Below are 24,182 nucleotides of genomic sequence, written 5' to 3'. Positions count from 1 at the left end.
AAAATACATCCGGCATCAGTTACTCTTGAATCACGAATATCGACGTTTGAGAGTCCTATCGTCCCGGTTCTCTCGATTTACTGTGGCCAATTTTCGTGACGAGCAGCTCGCTGTCGGAGATATATAGGAGCAATATCTTGCAGATGCTTCCTCCAAGTGGCTGCCTACATCGGTGATGTTTGCCGTCTGTCGACCCACTGGCAGTTCTATTCCTTCAGTTCGTCTGCTGCTTATTGGAAAGTTTGTCTCGCTTCACCACGTTAGTGGCATGGCTCACAGATTTTATTTCGCGCTAAACGGTTTCTTAAGAAATTTTATTTGAACGTAGAAAATGTTATCGTTAAGATATGAAAATTTACTGCATTTTTTTTAAATTAACTGTCTATATGTGCTTAGATTTACCTCCCAGTCATATAGTTCACCAATAAGTCATAAGAGTCATTGAGATCTAATATTTTCCTTTAATAAATACGATAAGTCGAGAAATAATATTCTTTCACGGTTCTGCATTAATTTGATCACCACTCTTTAGCTCCATCCTTAAATAGCATATCTGTAGTTTTGTTTTTCTAATTTAAAAGCATTAGTACTGAACAATTAGGATAGGTTTTTTCTGTCAAATCACTTATCATAGGTACATATGTTGCACCTTTATGTTAATACATGAAGTGGTATTTACAAGTTTAGACGAACGTTTTCACCATTAACTACGGCATCTTCAGGTCACAATAAAAGAATATTAAAAAACACATAATGAACACTTAAAATTCAGATAATCACAATCGTTAAAAAGATAAAATATTTTTAAACAGGTCTGGTATGCAATCAAACATATGCCATTAGAATTACATGTAGCATAAAGTAAACATCATGAAGACAAGGAATGAGCAAAAATCAATATACTAACTGATACGTGTACAAAAATTAGGATGAAGGCATAACATTCTTGAAATACATTGTAGGTGCAGTTCACAAAATGATGAAAACATGCTACAATAGTAGATATTCTTTTATTGTGACCTGAAGATGCCATAGTTAATGGTGAAAACGTTCGTCTAAACTTGTAAATATCACTTCATGTATTAACGTAAAGGTTCAACATATGTACCTATGATAAATGATTTGACTGAAAAAACCTATACTAACTTATTTGTTTGCTACCACACTTATCGGACCCAACATGCCTTTAAAATTAGTACTGAAGTTATTTTTACATTTGAAGAGTCCACTGCAAGAATGCTGGATGTCACTTTCTTGTCGAAAATGAAACAAGACTGTCAATGCATAGCTTAAGACATATAGAATGTACATAGAGAGTTATGTGCCATTAACATTGATAGTCATGATCGGAAAATCTCAGTTAAGCTTTGAGCGCTAAGCATTTCAAACTTTCAATTGCTTCTCCTGCAAAATGTATTCCAAACGACATCCATCATTCTTGCAGTGGACTCTTCATTTATTTAAATTCTAATAGAAATGGGTGGGAATAGTTTCTCAAATCACTGTAGGCCTACTTTAATAGCTTTTCGTCATTTTGCTTAAAAGGACACAATGATGAATTATCGACTATATAAGCACAGTATCGTGTGTTTCTGTGTTTACTTTTCTCTTGATTAATTTTGAGAGAGCTACAGTGGGAAAAATTCAAGCTGCCGCTGAAATCTCGAGACTTACCTCCAGGCCTAAAGTTTTAATACTTTTCGGCCATACACAAGGGAATTTGTGTGTGGATTTTGGTTTGTGTCCACTTGTCAAGAGGTAAATCTTTGCGTACAGGGATCCTTTAGACCTCATTAGTCTTTTTTGCTCTCAACCAATCATCCTACACACTTCTTTGGCCAGAAGGAACATATTATTTGAACATCATTTTCGGTATTCTGCTGTTGTTCATTCGGAGAACATGTTCTTTCCAGTATATTATATACTGAAGTAATTAATTTGTTACAGGTTGTAGACTACTTGAAGTTTTCTTAAGCCGTTTTCAAAATTATTCTTGTACAGCTGTTCTGCGCATAAAGCACATTTATGACAAACACTGATATTTTTTGGGACACGGTACCAAACAACGTTATTGAATGATTCATTGGTATTCTGAGTTCTTCCTATCAAACATTTTTTTTAGTAAATCAGAATAGGCAAGATCTTGGAACACAGATTTTATGAAGCATTAATTTTACTACAAAACTGGCCAAACACAACCTTCCAAGACGTTTGGTTCCCGAGACAATAATTTTTTTTGTGAAAAGTGTTTTTGTCTCTAACACATAAATACACTAATATTTTTAAATATATATTTAAAATAGTAAATATTCGAATATTTTAAAAAACCGAACACCAAAAATAAGCAGAATGAAATATACTTTTATAAACTGTAATAAAAATAAAATGCCAATTTTTTTTTATTTTGGATCTTGATGACTCCCCTTAAATAAATACTTAGACTGTCGAGTACTTATATGATATGCCGCCTGTACACGGTAGGAAAGGTGTGATGTAAGGGTAATACAGAACTTTACATTAACAATGAACATCTTTTCACAACTTAGGCGAAACACGAACCCATGATCTTATTTTTCAAACTGCAATAGCTAAGAATGTGCTTTGTCCGCTAAATTTTCTACCGTCGTCTATTCTTTAGTATACTGGAAATTTACATTGACAATTTACTTAATGGAATTGGCACACTATATAGAAATGGCTGAATATGTAAGATCATTAAAAGGACGTAGAAATGTTAATGCTCTTAGATAAATATAGACAAAATATTCAAGAGGTTACTCGATAATTTTAAAATTAAGAGTATGGTTCTGATTCCTTCGACCCCACCATCATGTTTGAAACACATAAAGGACAGCCTGAAGACATACATGAGGAGAAACGAGCAATCTACGTTCCAACCATCCAGTATTATAAAGATAAATACCAACTTCACGATGTCAGTGTTACGGGATTGATGTTTGGAGCAAGAGGAACGATACCTAACTTCTCTTCTCAATTCTGTAAGTCCAAATCCTTTCTGAATGAACTGGCTCTCCTCATAATTAGAGAGTCAGTCAAACTTTTACGGAACCACCTATATGGACTCTAATTCAGTGTACTGAAAAAACTGACGCACCATTATCATTTTTCTTTCTCTTATTAGCATTCATTGCGTCTTTACTTGTAACTTTTTTTTATTCCGTACACTGCCATTGTTTGTTTGTGTACTGTTTACTTTTTTTCTTACTCTGTTATCTTTCATCATCTATTTGTTCTTGTATTGTTTTCTAGGCTTTGTCTAATGGCAGCCTCTAATTTGAGGAAGCTCTAATAAATAAATAGATAGATAGATAGGTAGGTAGGTAGGTAGATAGATAGATAGATAGATAGATAGATAGATAGATAGATAGATAGATAGATAGATAGATAGATAGATAGATAGATAGATAGATAGATAGATAGATAGATAGATAGATAGATAGATAGATAGATAGATAGATAGACAGACAGACAGACAGACAGACAGACAGACAGACAGACAGACAGATAGACAGATAGACAGATAGATAGATAGATAGATAGATAGATAGATAGATAGATAGATAGATAGATAGATAGATAGATAGATAGATAGATAGATAGATAGATAGATAGATAGATAGAGAGGCAGGCAGGCAGGCAGGCAGGCAGATAGATAAATAAATAAGTCAATCAATCAATACATACATACATACATACATACATACATACATACATACATACATACATAAATAACTCAAATTTAATATAAATTTAGAGTAAGGATAATAGAGTATATTAACTTATAATTTGTGCCAAGGTCTGTACGTAGTAAAATTTACACCAACATGATTTTCTTTACGAATTTGGCTCAGTGCCTTTTCCAGTTTTAGCCAGCCATAATACTTGCACAAAATTGCCTTTTTTTTGTTCAAAGATTTGTTTCAATAGAACTTAATGAAATTTTAGATTCCAGCAAGGGAGTATTAATGGTATTGTAGGCTACGGATGTGAGAAAATATGCACCAATTTTGACATATAATACACTTGTTCTTCATAATAAAATGGATGTAAAGCAAAGCGAGAAATGAAAACTATAGAGAAAATCACACTGAATGTGCAGTATTATGTTCAATATTCTAGTACGATCTCAACGTCACGTCCATTACTCTGCGATGCTGTAAATAAAACTTTAAGATCCAAGTTTAGAGAGTTGTAGTAAGGGAATTTTATTAGAGAAATTAAATCAGTTTATTTCGCTGAATTCCAGAAAGTTGGAAGTTAATTTATTTATGATCTATTTCAGCTGAGTCCTTATGCACTTAAGAATGAACCTTTAAGCAAGTTCTCGTCTCAGTTTCTAATGCAGAGCGGAACATGCCGAGTTGAGCGACTTGCTGATAACGCAAACCATCGCATAAAACACTCCACTTTCTTAAAGCTCAGATGAAACTTCACTTCGGAGAAATACGGTCTTACATTTGGAATATGTTAACATTGCCTAGAAACTTAAGTATTTTATTAACTTGTTTAGCTATGAAAGTTTCTGAAGAATGATTTTAGTTATGAGACTTACGTCTAATATTAATATAAAAGTGTTTGTCTGTTATTATCGACTTCATTTATTATTTTTACCTCATTAGATACCGATAGCACTTTTAGTTAAGGACTTCAAAATTGTTAACATACTTTTAATAAGGCTACTACCTAATCGACTAATGATCAAGATACCTTAAGTGATTTCTCAATAGTTGTAATAATTTTAGAGAGCTCAGCATATTATTTTAATATTATAATTTCATTATACGAATAAATTAATAAAATTCTAAGGCGGACACCGCTCTGTAGATAAGCAGAAAGAAGAAGACAAAATAAATTAATATAAGCAATAAAATAGCACAGATTACAAAAACAAGAGCCTATATGATAAAGAACAATCAAAATTGAAAACATTTATAACCAATATTCACCAGTATGATATAAGACTAATATTTACCAATTAATTATCTAACCCTATGTTAAGTTCCCTTAATAATTTCTTTAATTTTCAGTTTAAATTTAATCATGCTTGTTAGCTAAAACAGGGTACCGAGAAATTAATTTGTTGTATAGTTTTAAGCAATAGTTGAAGCCATGTTTCATACCAGCAGCCGTTGAATTTTGGATTCCGTAAAATGAAATATGTTTCTTCTCGTACTATAATTATGCTAATATGTATTGAAAGTTTTCTTGTTCTTGTGAAAGAAAGTTAATAGTGTATATTTATATATCTGCTCCAATTTGAAAACTATTAAAATCTAAATTAAAGATGTTTAGAATTTATCGTTATAATTTTACTTTGGTGTGTGTACGTAATAAAATTGTGTCCATTTCATGTTCTGTACTTCACTATCTATATTATTATTATTATTATTATTATTATTATTATTATTATTGTCTCATATTTATACAATATACTCGTACATGTCTCACTTATTTTGACTTACTGTTCATATTTTATTATGCTCTTCTCTTTCTTTCTATATTCTTTATATTATGTTTCATTTCTACTGCCTTGTTGCTGACGTTGTACCCTGACCCTAATCACATATAACAGATTGATCAAACTAATGCACTTTCAAGGTAACAACTTTTATCAGTTTCACTATGCTGCCGTCAAGCGACAGCAAAAGAAATCACGTTATAACTCTGAAGGAATTAGCCTACATATAGTAATAGCTTGCAGCAATACTTCCTTCTATAGGCCTACAACTGACAAAACTCCGTTGTAGGAGTTGAATCCTCACTGCAGCCCTTGATTCTTTTGGGCCTTCGAGATAGAAATCGGACCCGTTATCTGAATTAATCTGGAATATTTATTGGAAAACTGATGGGACATTTAACCGCAAAGACACTCTTTTCATTCTGCTGAGAAGGAAAGAAAATTCTTTCGATGATATTTCCTTTATTTGATTTCTTATATCGAGGAATTTTGTATAGCGCATTAAATTGAAGGACATTTCGTCATAATAAGCTTAATATGAAAATTTCAATATATCAGAATGGAATATCGCAATACTGTATATTTATTTATGTGCATATTTGGATCATTTTGACTGCAAATCCAATTATTCGCAATAACTGTGTCATTTATTACTGTTGAGAATGACGTGATAACCGCGCTTTACTCTTTCGGTTGACATGTAGCTACAGTCGACAGGTAGATACCACGCTGACATCTAACAACCGGCTGGCGGTGGCTTGATATGACATTTTACTGAAATCCTGTTCGGCTATACAGCGAGCTTTCCGTTGTATTGTAAATAAACGTCAAATTCTAACAATGAACCTCCCAGCCTATGGAAGAAGAACACTCTACAGTTCTACACTATTGTGTCCACTATCTCTCCTTGCACTTTAGCACAATGGAATGCTGTTACCGTTGATAAAATACTCCTTTCAGAGAATATGAACCGAAACAAAATTCGCGGTGCTTATTCGACGTGTAATAAACCTATATTAATCACATAGCAATAATAGTAGGCTCTAATTATCTGTTTCGTACTGATTTGAATGCATTTGCCGTTAAAGGAAGGGATATTTCAAGCTCTGACTTCGTACTACCGCAATGTTTGAACAAATTTAATCGATTTCGTAGAACTGCTCTCACCCAAACACGACATACACGTTCATTCATTAAATTGGCCTATTCCGCTGCTCGACTCATTGTACATTCCAACTTCAATCCACGTTAATGCAGACGTGCAAATGCTGCTATTTCTGTACAGCACCAGTCTGCATGTTTGCTGCTCATTAAAATGTTATCAGCGACGTATAAAAATACACTTCTTCTATACGTAAAATACTCTTCATTGTTACTGACTCTTTACCGCATGGGAATAAAAATTGACTATCAATAAGATTCCACATACAAGGGATGGATTTAGGTATAGTGCCGCCCCTAGGCAGTGCTAAAATTTGCCGCCCCCAACTCCCAGAAACAAGTTATAAGCAGTTATTATACTGGTCATGTTTAGTTTAAATTAGTTTAAGGGGAGAGGACGGTATTTTTTAAAACTTTTTTCCTATCTGGTGTAAAATATTAATTTTTTGTATGTAGAGAGCTCATAGCTGTAGCAACTCAACGAAATATAAAAATTAAAAAAAAAATTATTTGGGGGTCCAAATTTGAAAAAAATTATACCCAATGCAGGATTGCACTAAAACCGATATATCTAAACCGTCTTTAAAGATAGATTCAAACAGTTTTTCGCAATGTATTTGCAAAAGCATGTTCTACAAACTGTCTGTAACAGAATTTTGATATTAGTCCCTACGTTTGTAAAATAAACAATTACAATTTAATAACACTTTTCTGATTTCCTTTCTAGCAAACAAACGGACGTATTTTTAAAATGAAATCAATTAACAAACTTCTGTTACAGAGAAAAGTTTCCTAATAGTCTAAAGAATGTATGTTCTAAATTTCATGCATGTATCTTTAATAGTTCAGAAATTATATCCATTTTTGTCTGGCAATGTAGCAAAAAATGAAGTTACTGGAAACCGATAAAATTGGGCGTGTGATTTAAAAATCCATAGCGCAGGAAGTTTAAAAATGACTTCTCAACATCAGATAAGGACACAAATACCCACAAAATGTTATGCAATGCATTTCACACACATCAAAGGATATTTTAAAGAAAACATTTTTTTTAATTTAATTTACCAGAAACAACAATAAAAGTACGCGAGTGATTTAAAAAACCACAACGCAGGAAGTTTAAAAATGGCGACTCAACATCCGATAAGGGCACAAACACCCACAAAATGTTATGCTATGCATTCCACACATATCAGAGAGTGTTTTAAAGAATTTTTTTTTTTGAAAATTTACTCATTTTTCACCAAAAAATACCACCCCCTCCCCTTAAAATGAAATGTTATAAATTCAGAAAACAAATTACTGGGATCAAAATAACATAGGCTGTTCGTGAATTGTAAAGATTTTCTTCGCACTTTCTTCACAGTTGATATCATCAAAGTCGATCTGACGAAGCACATCAGACTCGATACAAAGAAACATAGGCAAATCAAACTTATTCATTGTTGAAATCATATTGATTTGTGAAACACAGGCTTCAATTTATTTTTAAGCATTAATTAATTAATTCATTATATTCCATAGATCTTACATGAGCAATGAAACTTTAAGATGCGGAACAAGTCAAAATTTTACAATTTTACAGTTACAATTTTACAATTACAATTTGTACAAATTTTTACAATATTTTACAATTTTTACAGTTTTACAATTTAGTAATTTTCTACAATTTTTTTACAATTTTCTGCAATTTTTTACAATATTTTGGCGAGATGTAGTGAGATGAGGTGAGGTTCGAGGATTCGCCAAAAGATTACCCAACCAGGTAATCAGATCAAAGGGATGAAATGAAGTGATGCCGAGGACTCAATTTATTGGTGGTATAATTATTACGAGTATTTCTTAGCTTACTTCGATAGGAAATACAGGATGATTCAGTGGCTATGTTACAAACTCTTAGGGGTGGTAGAGGAGACAATTATGAACAACTTTCATGCAGGAACCTATGTCCGGAAACATTCCGTTTAGTAGTTACAAGCCTAGATATGTTAGTCAGTGCAACCAGCTACAGTAGAATCGAACTCAAGGCCATCCTTTTGAAGTTTTGTTGCAGTCGGCCTCTTCCTGCAAACGATGGAGATTTCTCATAAACATGGTATAAGCTAGTTGGCGTCGTAAATTATATTTTGACTGATTAAATCTTGAAAATTTCCTACCACCACATTTTGCTCTTCCGTAAATGAAATGCATATCAGCAAATCAACAAGTTGCGAGAAAAGTTTATAATTATGCATCTTCTGAGATCATTTCAACTAATCTACTGTATATCTTTACGTTACGACATTTTTTAACTTTATGCTTATTTTACTTACCATAGTCTTACGACCTGGACCTCCCGTTTTAATTCCCTTTCAAGGAAAGCCATTAAACATTTTTGAGGCTCTTGATCGGGTTTATGAACGCAATAGCAAGGATGGACAACTAGCCGACCAACAATACAGTAATGATGAATTCAAATTTTTTCAGCCCCGAACTGTAGACCTTCTTCAACTTGTAATATTCTCTTGCCTTTCTGTGTGAAACATGGATGCGGTTCACCTACCCGTTATAACGGGAATGTAAATAGTGTAGAGAGTGTGCCGTACATTGTGGTGCTATCGTCTGGAGATGGGCATTAAAGCTCAGATTCTCGGGCTCATAAAACCAGTTAACGTCGAGACAATGCCCATCTATGTGTCATTAGGGATTGCAGAAAGTGGAGACTGGTGCTACTACTCTCTCTATAAATATCTTCAACCATGAGAAGGAGTAGTCACAGCGTTATATTGGCACACGCAGCACGTATTTTAAGATATATTACTAATCTGGGGATTGTATGTTTTTTCGTTGTACAGGTTGCAAACTTTCGGGATAAATTTTGTTTCTGTCTTTTAAGTAATTTCATATCTTTCACTATGGCCCAAAGCCCCCTTTGTACAGTCCGCGTCACCGTTTTTGGCGCGTGAAATAAGTAATGGGAACGTTAAGTGTGAGTGTTTTACATTTGCCACAGTCAGTCTGACAACTGTGTTTGGTAAATGTCTGATGTGACGTGTATAGGAAGTGGTACCATTCTCAGCTGCATTAGCAACGTGCTCACAAACTGGGCACTATATATCTAGGACACACGCCAAAAACGCTGGCGTCAGCTTTAGCTCAGGCGGCACAGCGCTAACTTATGACAACTGCGGAACCAACTTCAAATTTTGACGTTTCGAGAGTTTTTCTCGGGATTCTCCCCTTTATCCCTCGTCTTTACAATAATGGATTCCATAGTTTCCCTTTCATTATTACATCCTTTTCGAAAAAATATGCCATCTCTTGTGTTTGTGTGGAGTCAAAGTCTCCGTCGGGTACTTGTCTCACTCAAATTTTTGACGATCCAATCTGAAGAGATATAAGAGAATTTGGAAGTCTAGAAGAGAAATTTAATCCTCTGAATTTATAGGCGGTTGTCACTTACAAAACATACATATAAACTACAGGGACATCACTTTATTTTTACCAACATTTTTAACATTAACCTGGCTATACTCGGAAACACTGTTGCCCCCTTCCATAACAGGAGTTCCATGTTACTAGTGCAATATGTAAACAAATCATTTTACTAGGTATAGGAGGAGAGAAAAGTAGTGTATCCATTTATGTTCTAGGGAAATACGATATTACGATTTTCAGTTTGATCATCACTTTTACGGAATTTATCAAAATACAGTAGAGTGGTAACATTTTTTTTTCAAAAACTCAACTTTTCAGGCGGCTATGTTCGTTATGTAATGTCTACTTTATTTAGCATATTAATTATTGATGTTAACATACAATATAGAGAGTGCATTTAAATTGAGGGGGTCATAAGTAAAGGGCTGTAAGTGCACTTAAGTTACTTTGAGAAAATGGGGTTTAAATATTTAAGCTTTCGTAAAATCGGTGAAATTTTTATTTAAATTTTAATGTGTGATGCGATTAAAATATCCCTTTGCCACTAAAATTTTAGATACTTTAGCTTACACTGGATGCACTTAACTCATGTTATTACAAATGTCACTAGCATTCCTTTGTTTCTAGCCACCTCAATTCAAAAAAAGCTAATCTGAATTTTTAAATAAGTTGCTGAAAATGATTGCCGTTCATTACAATGCAGGCTTCAATTCAGTACGCATATTATTAAAAACAATTTGAAGCATATTCTCTGAAATTGAATTTATCGTTTCTTGAATATAATTTTTAGGTACGATATTATTAATATAGGTTCTTTCTTCTATAGAAAACGCAATCATATTTATGAAACACACTACACACTGCAGTGTTTACTTCACTGCTTGAAGACTTCGAATGCAACAGCGGCCGTAAGTTTGTGTGTCTGACGGGAGCAAGGACATTAGTGAAGGCGTGAGAGTGAAGTACATTCAGAAATGCAGGTACAATAAAAATGCAAGTAAAAATAAAATTATGTTCCTGTATATGCAGTCTTTGAACGAGATCTAACATCTTTCCGACAGTCTTCATAAACAAACATTTCGGAACTGATATTTTTGCAAGGCATTTGCTTCTCCTAGCGGCAAATAGAGAACATATAGAACCGAAACAAATATGCGCTTTTTAGGATGTTTGTTTCAGTAAATATAAAATGTTGTAAGAAATTATACCTGAGCCTATAAAAAACAAAATATTAAATATAAGTAATAACAGAAGACATAAAAATTAATATAAAGTATATTTAGTGAAAAAAATTATAACATAAATATAATTTAAAAAAATTATTATTAAAAATATTATACCTGTGTTCCGTAGTGGCATTCATGCACCTTATTGATCTGACCTTATCTTAAAAGCAAGACGTGAATAGCAAATTATACAAGTTAGCGAGTCCCGAAGTGAATGACAATGAAAGATGGGGAAGTGGGAGGAATATGAATTAAACATTCGTGTATAATTACGATCATGAAAACAAAAGAAGTGGATTTCTTAATTGAACACCGGTTTTACAAAACTCAACATCTACAAAATTTTTAATAAAGAGTTATATATGACATCGTATATTCTGAAGTAAGAGGTATCGAATCGCATTATCAAAATTAAGCCAAACTTAACATCTATTAGTTCAGTTTCATTACAAACATAGAGAAGTTTACGATGAAAGAGTAATGGAACGGAGAAAAATTCTCTCCGGCGCCGGGATTTGAACCCGGGTTTTCAACTCTACGTGCTGATGCTTTATCCACTAAGCCACACCGGATACCCACCCCGGCGTTGGACAGAATCGTCTCAGATTAAGTTCCAACTCTTGGGTTCCCTCTAGTGGCCGCCCTCTGCACTACGTCATAGATGTCTATGAACGTAGGACTGAAGTCCACACATGTGCTGAGGTGCACTCGGCGCCGGAGAGAATTTTTCTCCGTTCCATTACTCTTTCATCGTATGATGACGCAGAATATCTGCATGGAAATATCATACAGTATGTACTTCGGTACATTAAAATAATATATAATATGATATGCGTAAATCACTTCGTGATTTAAGACGGCACTTATTCCGTCGGATCCCGGCTAACTAGTCACTCATAACGAGTGCACCTCAGGACATGTGTGGACTTCAGTCCTACGTTCATAGACATCTATGACGTAGTGCAGAGGGCGGCCACTAGAGGGAACCCAAGAGTTGGAACTTAATCTGAGACGATTCTGTCCGACGCCGGGGTGGGTATCCGGTGTGGCTTAGTGGATAAAGCATCAGCACGTAGAGCTGAAAACCCGGGTTCAAATCCCGGCGCCGGAGAGAATTTTTCTCCGTTCCATTACTCTTTCATCGTATCATGACGCAGAATATCTGCATGGAAATATCATATGTACTTCGGTACATTAAAATAATATATAATAGAGAAGTTTGTCAAAACTCAACATCTACTGGGAGAATGATTTTACAAAACTTAACATCTACACAAATTTCAATCTTTTCTTATGTTGTAAGCACTTTGTATGGAATATCGCAGCGTCACTTAAATTTATATAAACTACATTTAACATTCATTTTGTAATTCCAAACCTTTCGCTTTCAATCCACATCCTTTCTATTTACACCAACTTCAGTACAACAGTCAACTAGGACCCCTTACACCTTTCTAACCTTTTTGATTTTTTGATGATTTTGAATTTTGATATGTAATATTTTCATGTGACTTTCTGTTAAAATATGCACATTTAACCTAAGAGTCTTATTGTTAAACAAGTATTCACCTTTGAGTCTTTATACAGTTTACCGATCTAATAATCGTTCGCGATCTCTAGCTGTCATGAATGATTATAATATGACATTGAATATGCATATTTATTACACAACTACCATTTGTTGCTGTATTTTTAGTGCACCTTTTTAGATTTTTTTTTATTTTTTTTTTTACCTTGGGGATTTAGTGAAGTGAATTTTTAATGGCAAGCAGAGTAACTATCTCATGCCTCCATGTTTTAGTTTGCTACCAGTGCACTTCATTAGAACCAGGTACCCAGCTTCGAAGCCGTTAGCCCTGTGAACTTACAATATATTTATATTCCCCTATTATCATAATTCAGGGTTTGTATCTAAGAAATTAGCAAGTTCTTTGTGATAGTAGAAGAGAAAGAGTGGGGGAAGGGAAGTGGTCCGTGTTTCTAGTGTATTTATAAACTTCCAGTAATTGTTTGCAGAATTTCAATATGTATTATGCAATTATGTACAGATATCTAAAGATGCCCAAAATGGGCGAAAACGTTCACAAGTAAAATATTAAAATGTGTTACCAACATACTTCTGGGTTAACATTAAAATAAGTCAAGACGGAAACAAAACTAAAATTATATTATTTCTTCATTATAATTCGACTTATTTCACAGCTTTATTAAAATGAATTCAAAATTCAAATATGTGGATGTTAAGTTTTGAAGAAAACTCTTAGTTTTCATTATTCTTTTTTCTTACAATGTATCAGATCAAACTAATTTTTCTTATCATATGTAACACATCTATATAATAATAATAATAATAATAATAATAATAATAATAATAATATTATTATTATTATTATTATTATTATTATTATTATTATTATTATTAAATATATTTTTTTCACGTTTCAAAAACTCAGAACTGGTTATTATTCATAAAAATTTTTTTCCTGAAAATCTTAATTTTGTAGATGTTCAGTTTTGTAAAACAGGTCCTCAATTGTTCAGCATTATTTCATTATAGTGTCCTCTTAATATAAATTTCAATATTGTTAAATGTTTAGTTGTAGTTGTAGTAGATTCGCTATTTCAATTTAACTTGCATACCAATGACTGAGAAGTGATACCTCTTACTATAAAATTGGCAATTTATTTTAACTAGTTATTATTATGTTCAAAAGATTACACAGTTAACTAATTTTTTGTCCTCGAGTGAAACATCTTTAAAAGCTGTAACATATAGGCCTATACATATTTTGTGCAGTTTAAGAAAAAAATATTTTGTGCGAGATCGTGCGTATTTGCTTCTTTTCCGCACAGAACCAATACGCGGTAAGTGTGAAATATCACATTCAGTATTCCCAACGTAACACACACAACAATTTCCCTCTTCTTACCGCTTAAGCGCGACATTCATTTTACTGCTTTAGGCTTTTAACATATTATTTTTAGAGACGTTTAACATAGTAATAATTATAAATTGGAAACTTACCACTGCAATTTCACCTAAATTGCAATGTTAATTATTGTTTTTAAATATTTTCAAAAATTAAGTAAAGTCTACTACTCCACGAAACTTATTGCATTCCTGATACAAGTAACATTAAGGAAGCCGTGACAAAATCAATGAGATTCCAGATGCCGATGTTATTACTGCAATATGTTATATAAATAATATTGTTAAAATATTAAAATGAAAAATAAATCATTACATAACCTTACCGTTTGTTTTAAGTTCGCATTTATAGACTGGGGGGGAAAAAAGACAGACGTATATCACGACCTGCTGGAGTATAGTAAACACAGAAAACATTTTATAGCAACAATGTTGAAGAAAGATATTTTGGTTTTCCGAAGTTGCCGTCATTAAACAGAAAGCAACATGGAGATTTCATTGCAACTTATTATAAATTCGTCTTTCAGGTATGTAATAAACGATCTTCGCACAGTAGTAATATACGTTACAAGAGCGGTATGTTGACGTTTTCATGGTCGAGGATAAGATTGAAAACTTCAACATACCGCTCTTGTAACGTATATTACTATTTTGAAACAATTTGATTCACTTGCAAATTTAGAGATACAAGATATCACTTCTTAGTCATCACTATGCTCCTTTGCTATTTTCAAGTTAACATACACTGACAGTAATGAAGGAATATAAATATATATATTTTCGTTCGAATTCTCTGTGAAATATAAATGGATATCTCAGTGTTCTAGCTAACGTAAAACAAAATACATAATAAATCATCATACTTATGAAGTTTAATGGTTGTGCAATATACATTTCACAGCTGGCGCAAATGCGCTGATATTGGCCGCAAGCCATTAGGCGTGTACCATTCAATGCGCGAAGAGCAGACAAAATCGAGTTGAATTTGAAAGTGCAACTGAGAACTGACGTGATATTGTGTCATGGCTCACCGAGGATCCAAATACCCATGCGGACATGGCCGTAATTCTGCCACGGCTGACAGTCGCCTCTGTCCGATTGGGAATTAGAGGATCGGTTTTTTGTGGAATTGACTGCACTGTAGTTTGAGTACAGGCGATTCTTTCGTATTTACTCCATAAATTTTTAGAGAAATACTCCATAGCAGAAAAATAGAATTCATTTGAAAATAACGATAATTCATTATCAAAGTTAGCTTTACAGGGAGTTATACCTCAAAAATCCAGATTTGTATAATACGCGTTATTGTTTCGTTAACAGAAAACCACAAATTTAAGACACACAGTAAGTGTACTGTCAATGCTGGGCTCTGACGATCTAAGGCTAAGGTTGATGCCTCAGGGCATCTAACCTCAGTTCTTCTGAAACTCCTCACTCCTCACCCAAAGCTGCCTTACGCACATCTCTACAGTTCCTCTTCAGTCACCACATGTATCGGAACTTGCAATTCACTTTGAATCGAGAAATATTTCCATGCCATCCTTTTTAAAATAATAATAGTAATAATAGTAATAATAATAATAATAATAATAATAATAATAATAATAATAGTAATAATAATAAAAAATAAATAACTTCTGTAGAAAATCATGAAAATCTGTTTCGTAGGAAAAAAAAAAGGTATTAATTTTATCTAAAACCACTCCTATTAAGGGATGGTTCCTCTTGCACAGATATAATGAGAGTTCGCACATAAAAAAATATATGCTACCTGTAACTAGTGTTTAAATTTTATAAAGATATGTTAAATAAAGTATAAGTTATTTATTTTGTCCAACTAGATTTGCGTTTTGACCTACTGTGAGCGTTGCCAAATTACGCTTTCAGCCTAGTTTTCTAATTAACCATACATTATATTTTTTTATGAACGGGAGAAGAGTTCGAGGCAGAAGAATAATTATTATATTAAATGATAGACGACATTAAGATACATGGATCATATACTGAGACAAAGAGGGAGGCAGAAAATAGGAAAGATTGGAGAATGCTGGGTTAGCAGCGAAAGACATGCCCTTGGACAGAAAACTATCAACGAAAATAGTTTGTTGTTTATTTTAATGTAGTCTATTGTCCCCTTCAATCTGCACAGTTACATAACTTCCATCTTTCATACGTTCAGATGAAACCACAATTACCTTCAAGAAATCTTACACTCTCTGAGTTGTTTTAAGGAGACTTCGAACATAGGTAACATTGTCGTCATCATCGTCATCATAATCATTATAATTATCTTCTTCTCGTGTTACAGTTCTGTAAGAACTGTTACTGTCTACAAGAAATTTTCCCTGCATCTTATGGGGCGTCCTGATGATTTTCTTGTATCTGGTCGATACTTCAAAATTGCGCTAGGTATTCTGTATCTGGACATTCTGTTCACATGATGAAGCCAATTATTTCGATATAAATGAATACAGTTCAATTTAGACATCATACCAAGCTCCTTCAATATGTCTTCATTTCGTCTGTGGCACCACTCAGTGCTATCTGTTCTTTGACGCATAAACCTTATCTCTCCGAACATAATTAGGAATTGAAGATCTAGGCTATATTGTTTTGTTAAATATTATTTTGTATTATAATATTTTAATTGTAAACATTTCTTTGTTTCAGCATTCTGTATGCAGATATTGTTGGTTTCACCGCCATATCATCCACATACTCTGCTTCTGAACTGGTCAAAATACTCAATGAGCTCTTTGCAAGATTTGACAGATTATCAGAAGTAAGTATTGAAAATGTTACGCATTCAGAAGAGACGTAGTTTTAACACTTTTCATAGCTGGTGAAGTATCCAGAAACTCAGAACATTTGGAAGGTCAGTCATGCAGATTTAGCCATTTATAATGACTCCAGTGAGTACGAAGAGGGTCCATGTTTTTATCACGAGTTGGAAAAGCTAACTTTCAAAGGTTAAGTTTTTATATTTAACCAGCAATGAGAAAGTCCAAACTATACCTTTTCTGAAAAATGCACAGTGTTGTGTTGTCCCTCAAGCAGCACTTAGCCTATTTGCAGTAAATTATTGTTACTATCTGGACAGAAATTATACGCAATGGGAATCAATACAGAGCCCACTGACAAACGCAGTTCATAACATAACGACTATTATTTGGTGTAGATTTGCCGGCATCTAAACATAATGTTCCAGGACCAATATTAACTTCGGCACTCTAAAACCAGACGTGACAGAAGAACTAAATTACTAAACGAATATTGGAAACTTCCGAAATGAAGACTGCTGAAAGAATATAGCCTCCTGAGTCCTGAGAGTTTAATATACGAGTACTATATCATACTTCATACATGATTATGATATAAGATTTATGTGCAGAGAGCCACCGGCATGGCTCAGTCGGTTAAGGCGCTTGCCTGCCGGTCTGAAGTTGCGCTCGGGCGCGGGTTCGATTCCCGCTTGGGCTGATTACCTGGTTGGGTTTTTCCGAGGTTTTCTCCAACTTTAAGACGAATGCCAAGTGATCTATGGCGAATCCTCGGCCTCATCTTGCCAAATACCATCTCGCTGTCACCATTCTCATCGACGCTAAATAACCTCGTAGTTGATACAGTGTCGTTAAATAACCAACTAAAAAAAACTATATGCAGAGACCCGAAGTATAGTATAATATACCTGGATATTTACCTTAACCCCTTACCGCATGGGACAGTCTTGCACACACCGGTTTAATATTCAAATAACTTAAGCAATTCTTTCTTTCTCAACTGATGTCACATATGGTCAAATCGAATTCTTGACAGTGTGCCATATTTGTCCCAGTATGCAGTTTGAAATATTATATGTTTATATTATAGGTTATATGAATATAAAACCGGTATGTGCCATATCTTTCCAAGAATGCCGTAAAGGGTTAACTGTAACCTGCAGAATTTTTTCAGCATTTTTCCTCATATCAGTGAATTTTTTTTTAAGTGTAGAATTATATTGAACTTTAAAATAAAACAACAAATGAGCCGTTGAGAGCAGAAGTGGTGTACGTCAAAGATGGGTAATGAGGGTTAAAGTAAACATTCTATAAAATACAGCGCAATGTAGCAATTAATATTCAATTTATTTAAACTATTAGTATTCAGTGGATAGCAAGGACATATTAATTGCTACTTGGCGCTGTATTTTACAGAATTTTTACTTTAAAACTCATTACCCAATTTTGACTTATACCACTTTTGCTCTGAACGGCTCAAATGTCTCCGGCTTCAGGAGGATGGAGGAAATCAGATTGCATCCGTCTGTAGTAAAATATTAGAAAAAGAATAAAAAATCTTATAACCAACGAACGATTGTGTCAAGAACGAAGACTGAATGGGATAAACATGCGAATAGAATGAACTATAAGAGAATAGTACGACAAGCACATGAGAAATCTCTAATTGCTACAAGAGATGTGGATAGACCAAAGAAGAGATGAATAGACTCCGTTTATTTGGAAAATGCATGCTTTTAGTGTAATTAAAAGAAAAATACAAAAATATGGAATTATTAATGGAAATATGAAATTATACACGGAATTGGTCCTCAAAATATTTTTTGTGATTTTCAAAAGGGAACTATGATAGAGGTTCTTTTATCTAGTGCTCACTCTTGACTGCAAATTACTTCAATATTGCCCTTAGGAATGGGTAGATTATGCATTCACGAAAGGGACTGGCACTTAATTCCAGACGGATAGTGTTTTATTTGTTTTGAGGAGATTTACTGTGTATAGGTAATTCTATTTTTATTTTATACCTCATTCCATAATTAATACATTATTGTGGTATCATCAGCTCCATGTCTTTGAAAGATTCTGTACTTAATATGGGACGTTAAATAGGGTACAGGATTGTTAATAATCAACTAATGAAAAATGTGTCATTTCTCACAGTTAAGATCTATTTCATATCCAATAGTGTCGTTGGTTTTTATGAGCATTCCCAGATATAAAGGAGAAACTCGCTGTTATAGCACGAATATTCGCTCTAGCGCGAAGTGAAGCAGAAAATGACGCCATTAATATTAATACTCTCGTGTGTTATGACGCAATTTTGCCAGGGGACTGACGTGTTAAAAATGCAGTTATTGTTACAGTAAGCTACTCTTTATGTTACCTGTATTTACTTTCGTAGAACAAGTTAGTAAAAATTAATATGTTTTATGCAGCTAACTTTGCGTTAGTACCATACTCTCACAGTTATGTGGCTTGTAAGCATGTTAAAATGTACGTAAAACATTATGTATATTATTAATGTAGCGGCGACAGTTACAGGGTTTCCGTTTTAGGATTCCATGTATATTTACTAGAGTAAGGTGACTGTTGAGTTGTTACATAAATTTAATTTCTATTCGAAAACAGAATTTTTGTAGAATTTTTCTAAAATATTAATATTGTAGGGAAAACTTATTTTCTGTTTCGTATTATGAATGTATAGTCTACATTATTAATTCTAAAAATTTAATAAACATATCAGTAAAATTATTTAAACAAATTCAGCTAGACTTCAAGAGCAATAATTCATCAATACCATTACTCTTTTGTCTTCCTCTTCTACTACTACTACTTCTTCCTCGGAACTAGGAGAGATGCCGGTGCACAACTTCTAATCACTAAATTTTGCACCAATATGCCTGGGTTAAAACCCAAATCTCTCTTCAGTGCATATGAAGGGAAGGCATATGTCACTGTTGATAGTGATTCGACCGTCGGATGAGGACGTTAAGTGTGGCGGCCCCCTTGGTGCTATTCGACAGGAGTAGGCTACGTGCCGGCACCGGGTTTCCCCTTCTCCCTTCCTCACCTTCATCATCATCCTCACCCATTCCCTACACTACACTTACACGAACACTTAGCATACCCTAGTACACGACATAACTCTTCACAGATACACATCATGCATAACGTGGCCCGCCGAAGTGGTGTGCAATTTGAAAATGGGTCACAGTCTTGCCATCTGTCAGCAGTATGTGGAACTCGAATGACGCAAAGTGAAGTGGGTAGACATTAGACATACACACACGCACACACACACACTATTACTTAATAATTTCACTCTATAGATTCGCAAATCATCTTAACCTTGAACTTGAAGTCTATCTTCATTTCACATTCCAATTTTTGGTTTACATTACAGTATATGCCCTATATGCCCTTCTATGGGCCATATACAATGAAAATAAATTTTCAATTTCATATGACTTTTCGAGTATTTAACAATTATTACAAATTCTACCAACTTAATTAAAATCTTTCTCAAAGTTTATTAGTATTAGTACTCGTACGAGCAACTGCCGTCCCACAAACGGAATGGTCGAGTAAAGGCTGGTTCACAATAAACCGGAAACGAGAATCGGAACGAAAACGAAAACGGTAAAATTGTTAAAATGTGTACATTTAAATGTGAGCATTCACAATGAACGAAAAGCTTGCCGGAGCCCGGGATCGGGAACGGAGAGTTGGCCAAGTTTCAACTTTGGCGTTCACGTTTCCGATCACAGCCCACTAGATTCATTCTATTGCCATCAAAAAGCTATTTTGTCGTCCTATATATTTTGTAGCAAGAAGACCGTGACATAACCTATGCATTATTTTGTTCTGTGCTGTGCATCATGGAGCAAATTTTATTTGATGAGATTCTAATATTGAGTGTTGAGGAAAATCCTCACGTTTACGATAAGCGGCGCGCCTCGTATAAAGATGAGAAAATGAAGGAGAATACGTGGCTTTCAATAGCTGTATCTTTGAACACGATCGGAAGCGAATCATTTTATTACTGTATTGGTTGTATTACACACTACATATTCATGCTTCAATTCAATAACTACTGTTGTGTTCATTTTTGTTCTATTACAAATGTTTCTTCTCTAATTATTTTACGTTATGGTAGACTTAAAATAGGTTGTGATAATAAAGATGCATGGGCATATTTATAGTACCGTACCTAATGAAATGTTTCAGTTGAAATTTCGAAATTGGTTAACCTGTATTTATGTTGGCTGCCTTGTACTCATGAGAGAACGCCATTGGTAAATTACACACAAATAACATCAGAATACGTAATATCGACTTCACATATCGTTATTGACATACGTATCGATATGCATAGTCTTCTAAGTTCTCGGTTTATTGTGAATAAAAAATTTTCATATTCACGTCGTCTGCTTCTCGTTTTCATTCTAGTTCTCGTTCCCGGTTTATTGCGAACCAGCCTTAATACATAAGTATTGAAGTGTTTGATTATATAACGTGCAGCAATTTTACTTAACCTACCTATTTTAAAGAAAAATGTACGTTGTTGTATAAACTGTAGAAGTGTTGAAAATATATAATTGTATTATTTTATTTCATTCATTATCAAGAGCGTTATTTTTTTCTAATATTGTAAGAAGTGTTATGGGAATGATTTGTGATTTCTGCTGCCAATTACGATGAATAACTACTTCGAAAACACTCCTATGTTAATTAAAGACGACATCAAGATTTGAAAAGGAAATTATGAACAAACCATCTTTATTGTTTTAAGAATTCACTTTAATAATAATAATAATAATAATAATAATAATAATAATAATAATAATAATAATAATAATCATCATCATCATCATCATCATCATCATCATCATAATCATAATGATTTATTTTAACTGGCAGAGTTAAGGCCGTAAGGTCTTGTCCTCCACTCAACCAGCAAAAAGTATACATAGCCTACATGTTATGAATGAACTTACAAGTTACAAAGAATACAACAAATTGAGCTCCGTGGAAGATTCGTGTATGCTAGAGTTACATACGAATTAAACAGTAAAATACTATGAATTATTAATTAAACAATAAAATACAAATTGTTTAGAAAAATTAAAATAATATACATAGAATGTTAATATATTTCAAATAATGTTAGATAATAGGAAGAAATTATAATGATAATAATATATTGTGAATATTCAGCGTTATCAGGATGAATGTCTAAAAAAAAAAAACGAAATTATCATGTAGTCACTGACCGTTAACGTCGGTATAATTGGAAGAAATTAGTAAGAAGGTTATCTTTCAAGTTGTTACTTTACTGACCAATTTTCTTTAATTACTTATCAGAAATAATCAAATTATATTCACCATTAACTCACATGATCGAAATGTTCACTCTCTGATCTTGAACATGCGTTAATTCTGCTGAAAACATTGCGTGAATTGCATTTTTCAGTATTGAAAAAACCGTTTGACTAGTTTTTTTTTATATTCTCCACATTAGGCTTTCATGGATTGTTGCCATATATTTTTTGTTTGTGAGAGGCAAAAAATACAATTCACAGGGATTTAGTTCAGGGATATAATACCTTGACAATTATTCTGTCGTCGAACACTTCCTCTTGCAGGACTTATTATATATTTTTTAACATTATCGTAAATTAATCTTCTTTGTTCAACATTATATCACAAAATATTACAGAATGAACCTCGAATAGAGCAATAGACTTGTCAAACAAGCTTCACCTCTGTACAGTACGTAGCATACGAGCATTAGCTATAATAGTATTGATCGGGATGGTCGACCTTGAATACACCGGAAACTCATTTCGACCAGTTTTTGCCGTTTTCAATTAAGCAATTCAACGCTGTAGAAAAATAATTGACCCATCTTACATAAGTTGATATTTTTATAATCCTATTAGTATTGTATATGTGTATGAGACAATGCTCTAAAGCAGCGGTCATCAGCACAGTGCACCCTCGGGCTATCGTGTCTTACCCGCGGTACATATTCAGATACACTGCTTACCCGTTACCCATTTCAGCGAGTGCTGACGACCACTGCTTTAAAGAGAATACTTATGAAACTGACGCACTTGAAATGAGCGAAGCAACTGGTCCTTCAGTAAATTTTGTCACTAAACATTTGATAGATGTTTCCGAGGATCAATTCCCAAACGTTTTGTTGAAAATGTGTAACGTGTCTAACAGGGCCATGATAGTGTGTCCTGCAATGGTCATGTCGGAATATGTAGACATTTGCTCTGTGAGGATTCTGAGTCACTACAACGACGAGCATTGAATTGGCAATCGCCAATTGTATCAATTACAATCATCAAACAAAATAAAACTTTTTCCAGTCATTAGAGACAGACTAATTTTTGGAGCTAATTGCGGAAGTGTTTACTTTTTGTATTACGCAGGATTTTTACGGTACAATTAACACACTCTAAATGACGGTAATTCGTAGAAATTGTTCAGAGTATTGTACAGCTCACAAGTTTACTGCACAACCATTCCAGGAAAAACTGGGAATTCCAATGGAAAAGTCTTTTTCAGAAGTGTTTGTTTATTATTAGTGTAAGACATAGATAAGGTTCTAAATTTAAATATTCTAATGTTTTATTTTCAAAAGGAAAATATTTTATAAGTTTTATGGGCATTGAATCTAATATTTTCAAAGTTACATTAATTTGAAGTTTTTAGTAAAATACCTTTCTTTTTAGTCTTCTTCTTCTTCTTCTTCTTCTTCTTCTTCTTCTTCTTCTGCCAATACACAGTTTTGGGTTGTTTCCCGTCTGTGAACTACAAATGGAATTGGTCCGTCCAACGTCGGTGAGGTCTGCCTAAATCTCTTCATCCTCGTGGATGGCAATACAAAAGTCTCTTTGGTAAACGATTTTCAGGCATCCTAAGAAGGTGGTTTCTCCATTTACGTTGATAATGTTGGACGTCTGCGGTCATCTCCTCAGCTTCCCACTGATTTCTTATGTCTTCGCTCCTAATGCGGTCCCGCAAGGTAACTCCTGTTGTGTTGTTAATTGCTTTGTACAGATTTTACTTTTCAATTTTTAACTAAAAATTACATCATTCGTACGCACTTATCACAAAAATTGTTAGAAATCATACGACTTTAGGAACTTTATTCTTTACAGTTTAATTCTGCATCC

General features: G+C 33.8%; 1 protein-coding gene across 4 annotated transcripts in view; it reads left to right on the top strand.

The window, feature by feature from the left end:
* LOC138710896 (adenylate cyclase type 3-like) overlaps positions 1–24,182 on the top strand; it is a 780,256-nt gene that overhangs the window by 427,602 nt on the left and 328,472 nt on the right. For all 4 annotated transcript variants that reach the window (XM_069842085.1, XM_069842087.1, XM_069842086.1 and 1 more), the window contains exon 4: positions 16,883–16,994. In XM_069842085.1, coding sequence (XP_069698186.1) covers positions 16,883–16,994 — 112 coding nt within the window. The remainder of the gene's footprint in view (positions 1–16,882; positions 16,995–24,182) is intronic.

This window comes from Periplaneta americana, chromosome 12, assembly GCF_040183065.1.
Source record: "Periplaneta americana isolate PAMFEO1 chromosome 12, P.americana_PAMFEO1_priV1, whole genome shotgun sequence".
Taxonomy (NCBI): Eukaryota; Metazoa; Arthropoda; class Insecta; order Blattodea; family Blattidae; genus Periplaneta; species Periplaneta americana.
This window is presented reverse-complemented; position numbering and strand designations above follow the sequence as displayed.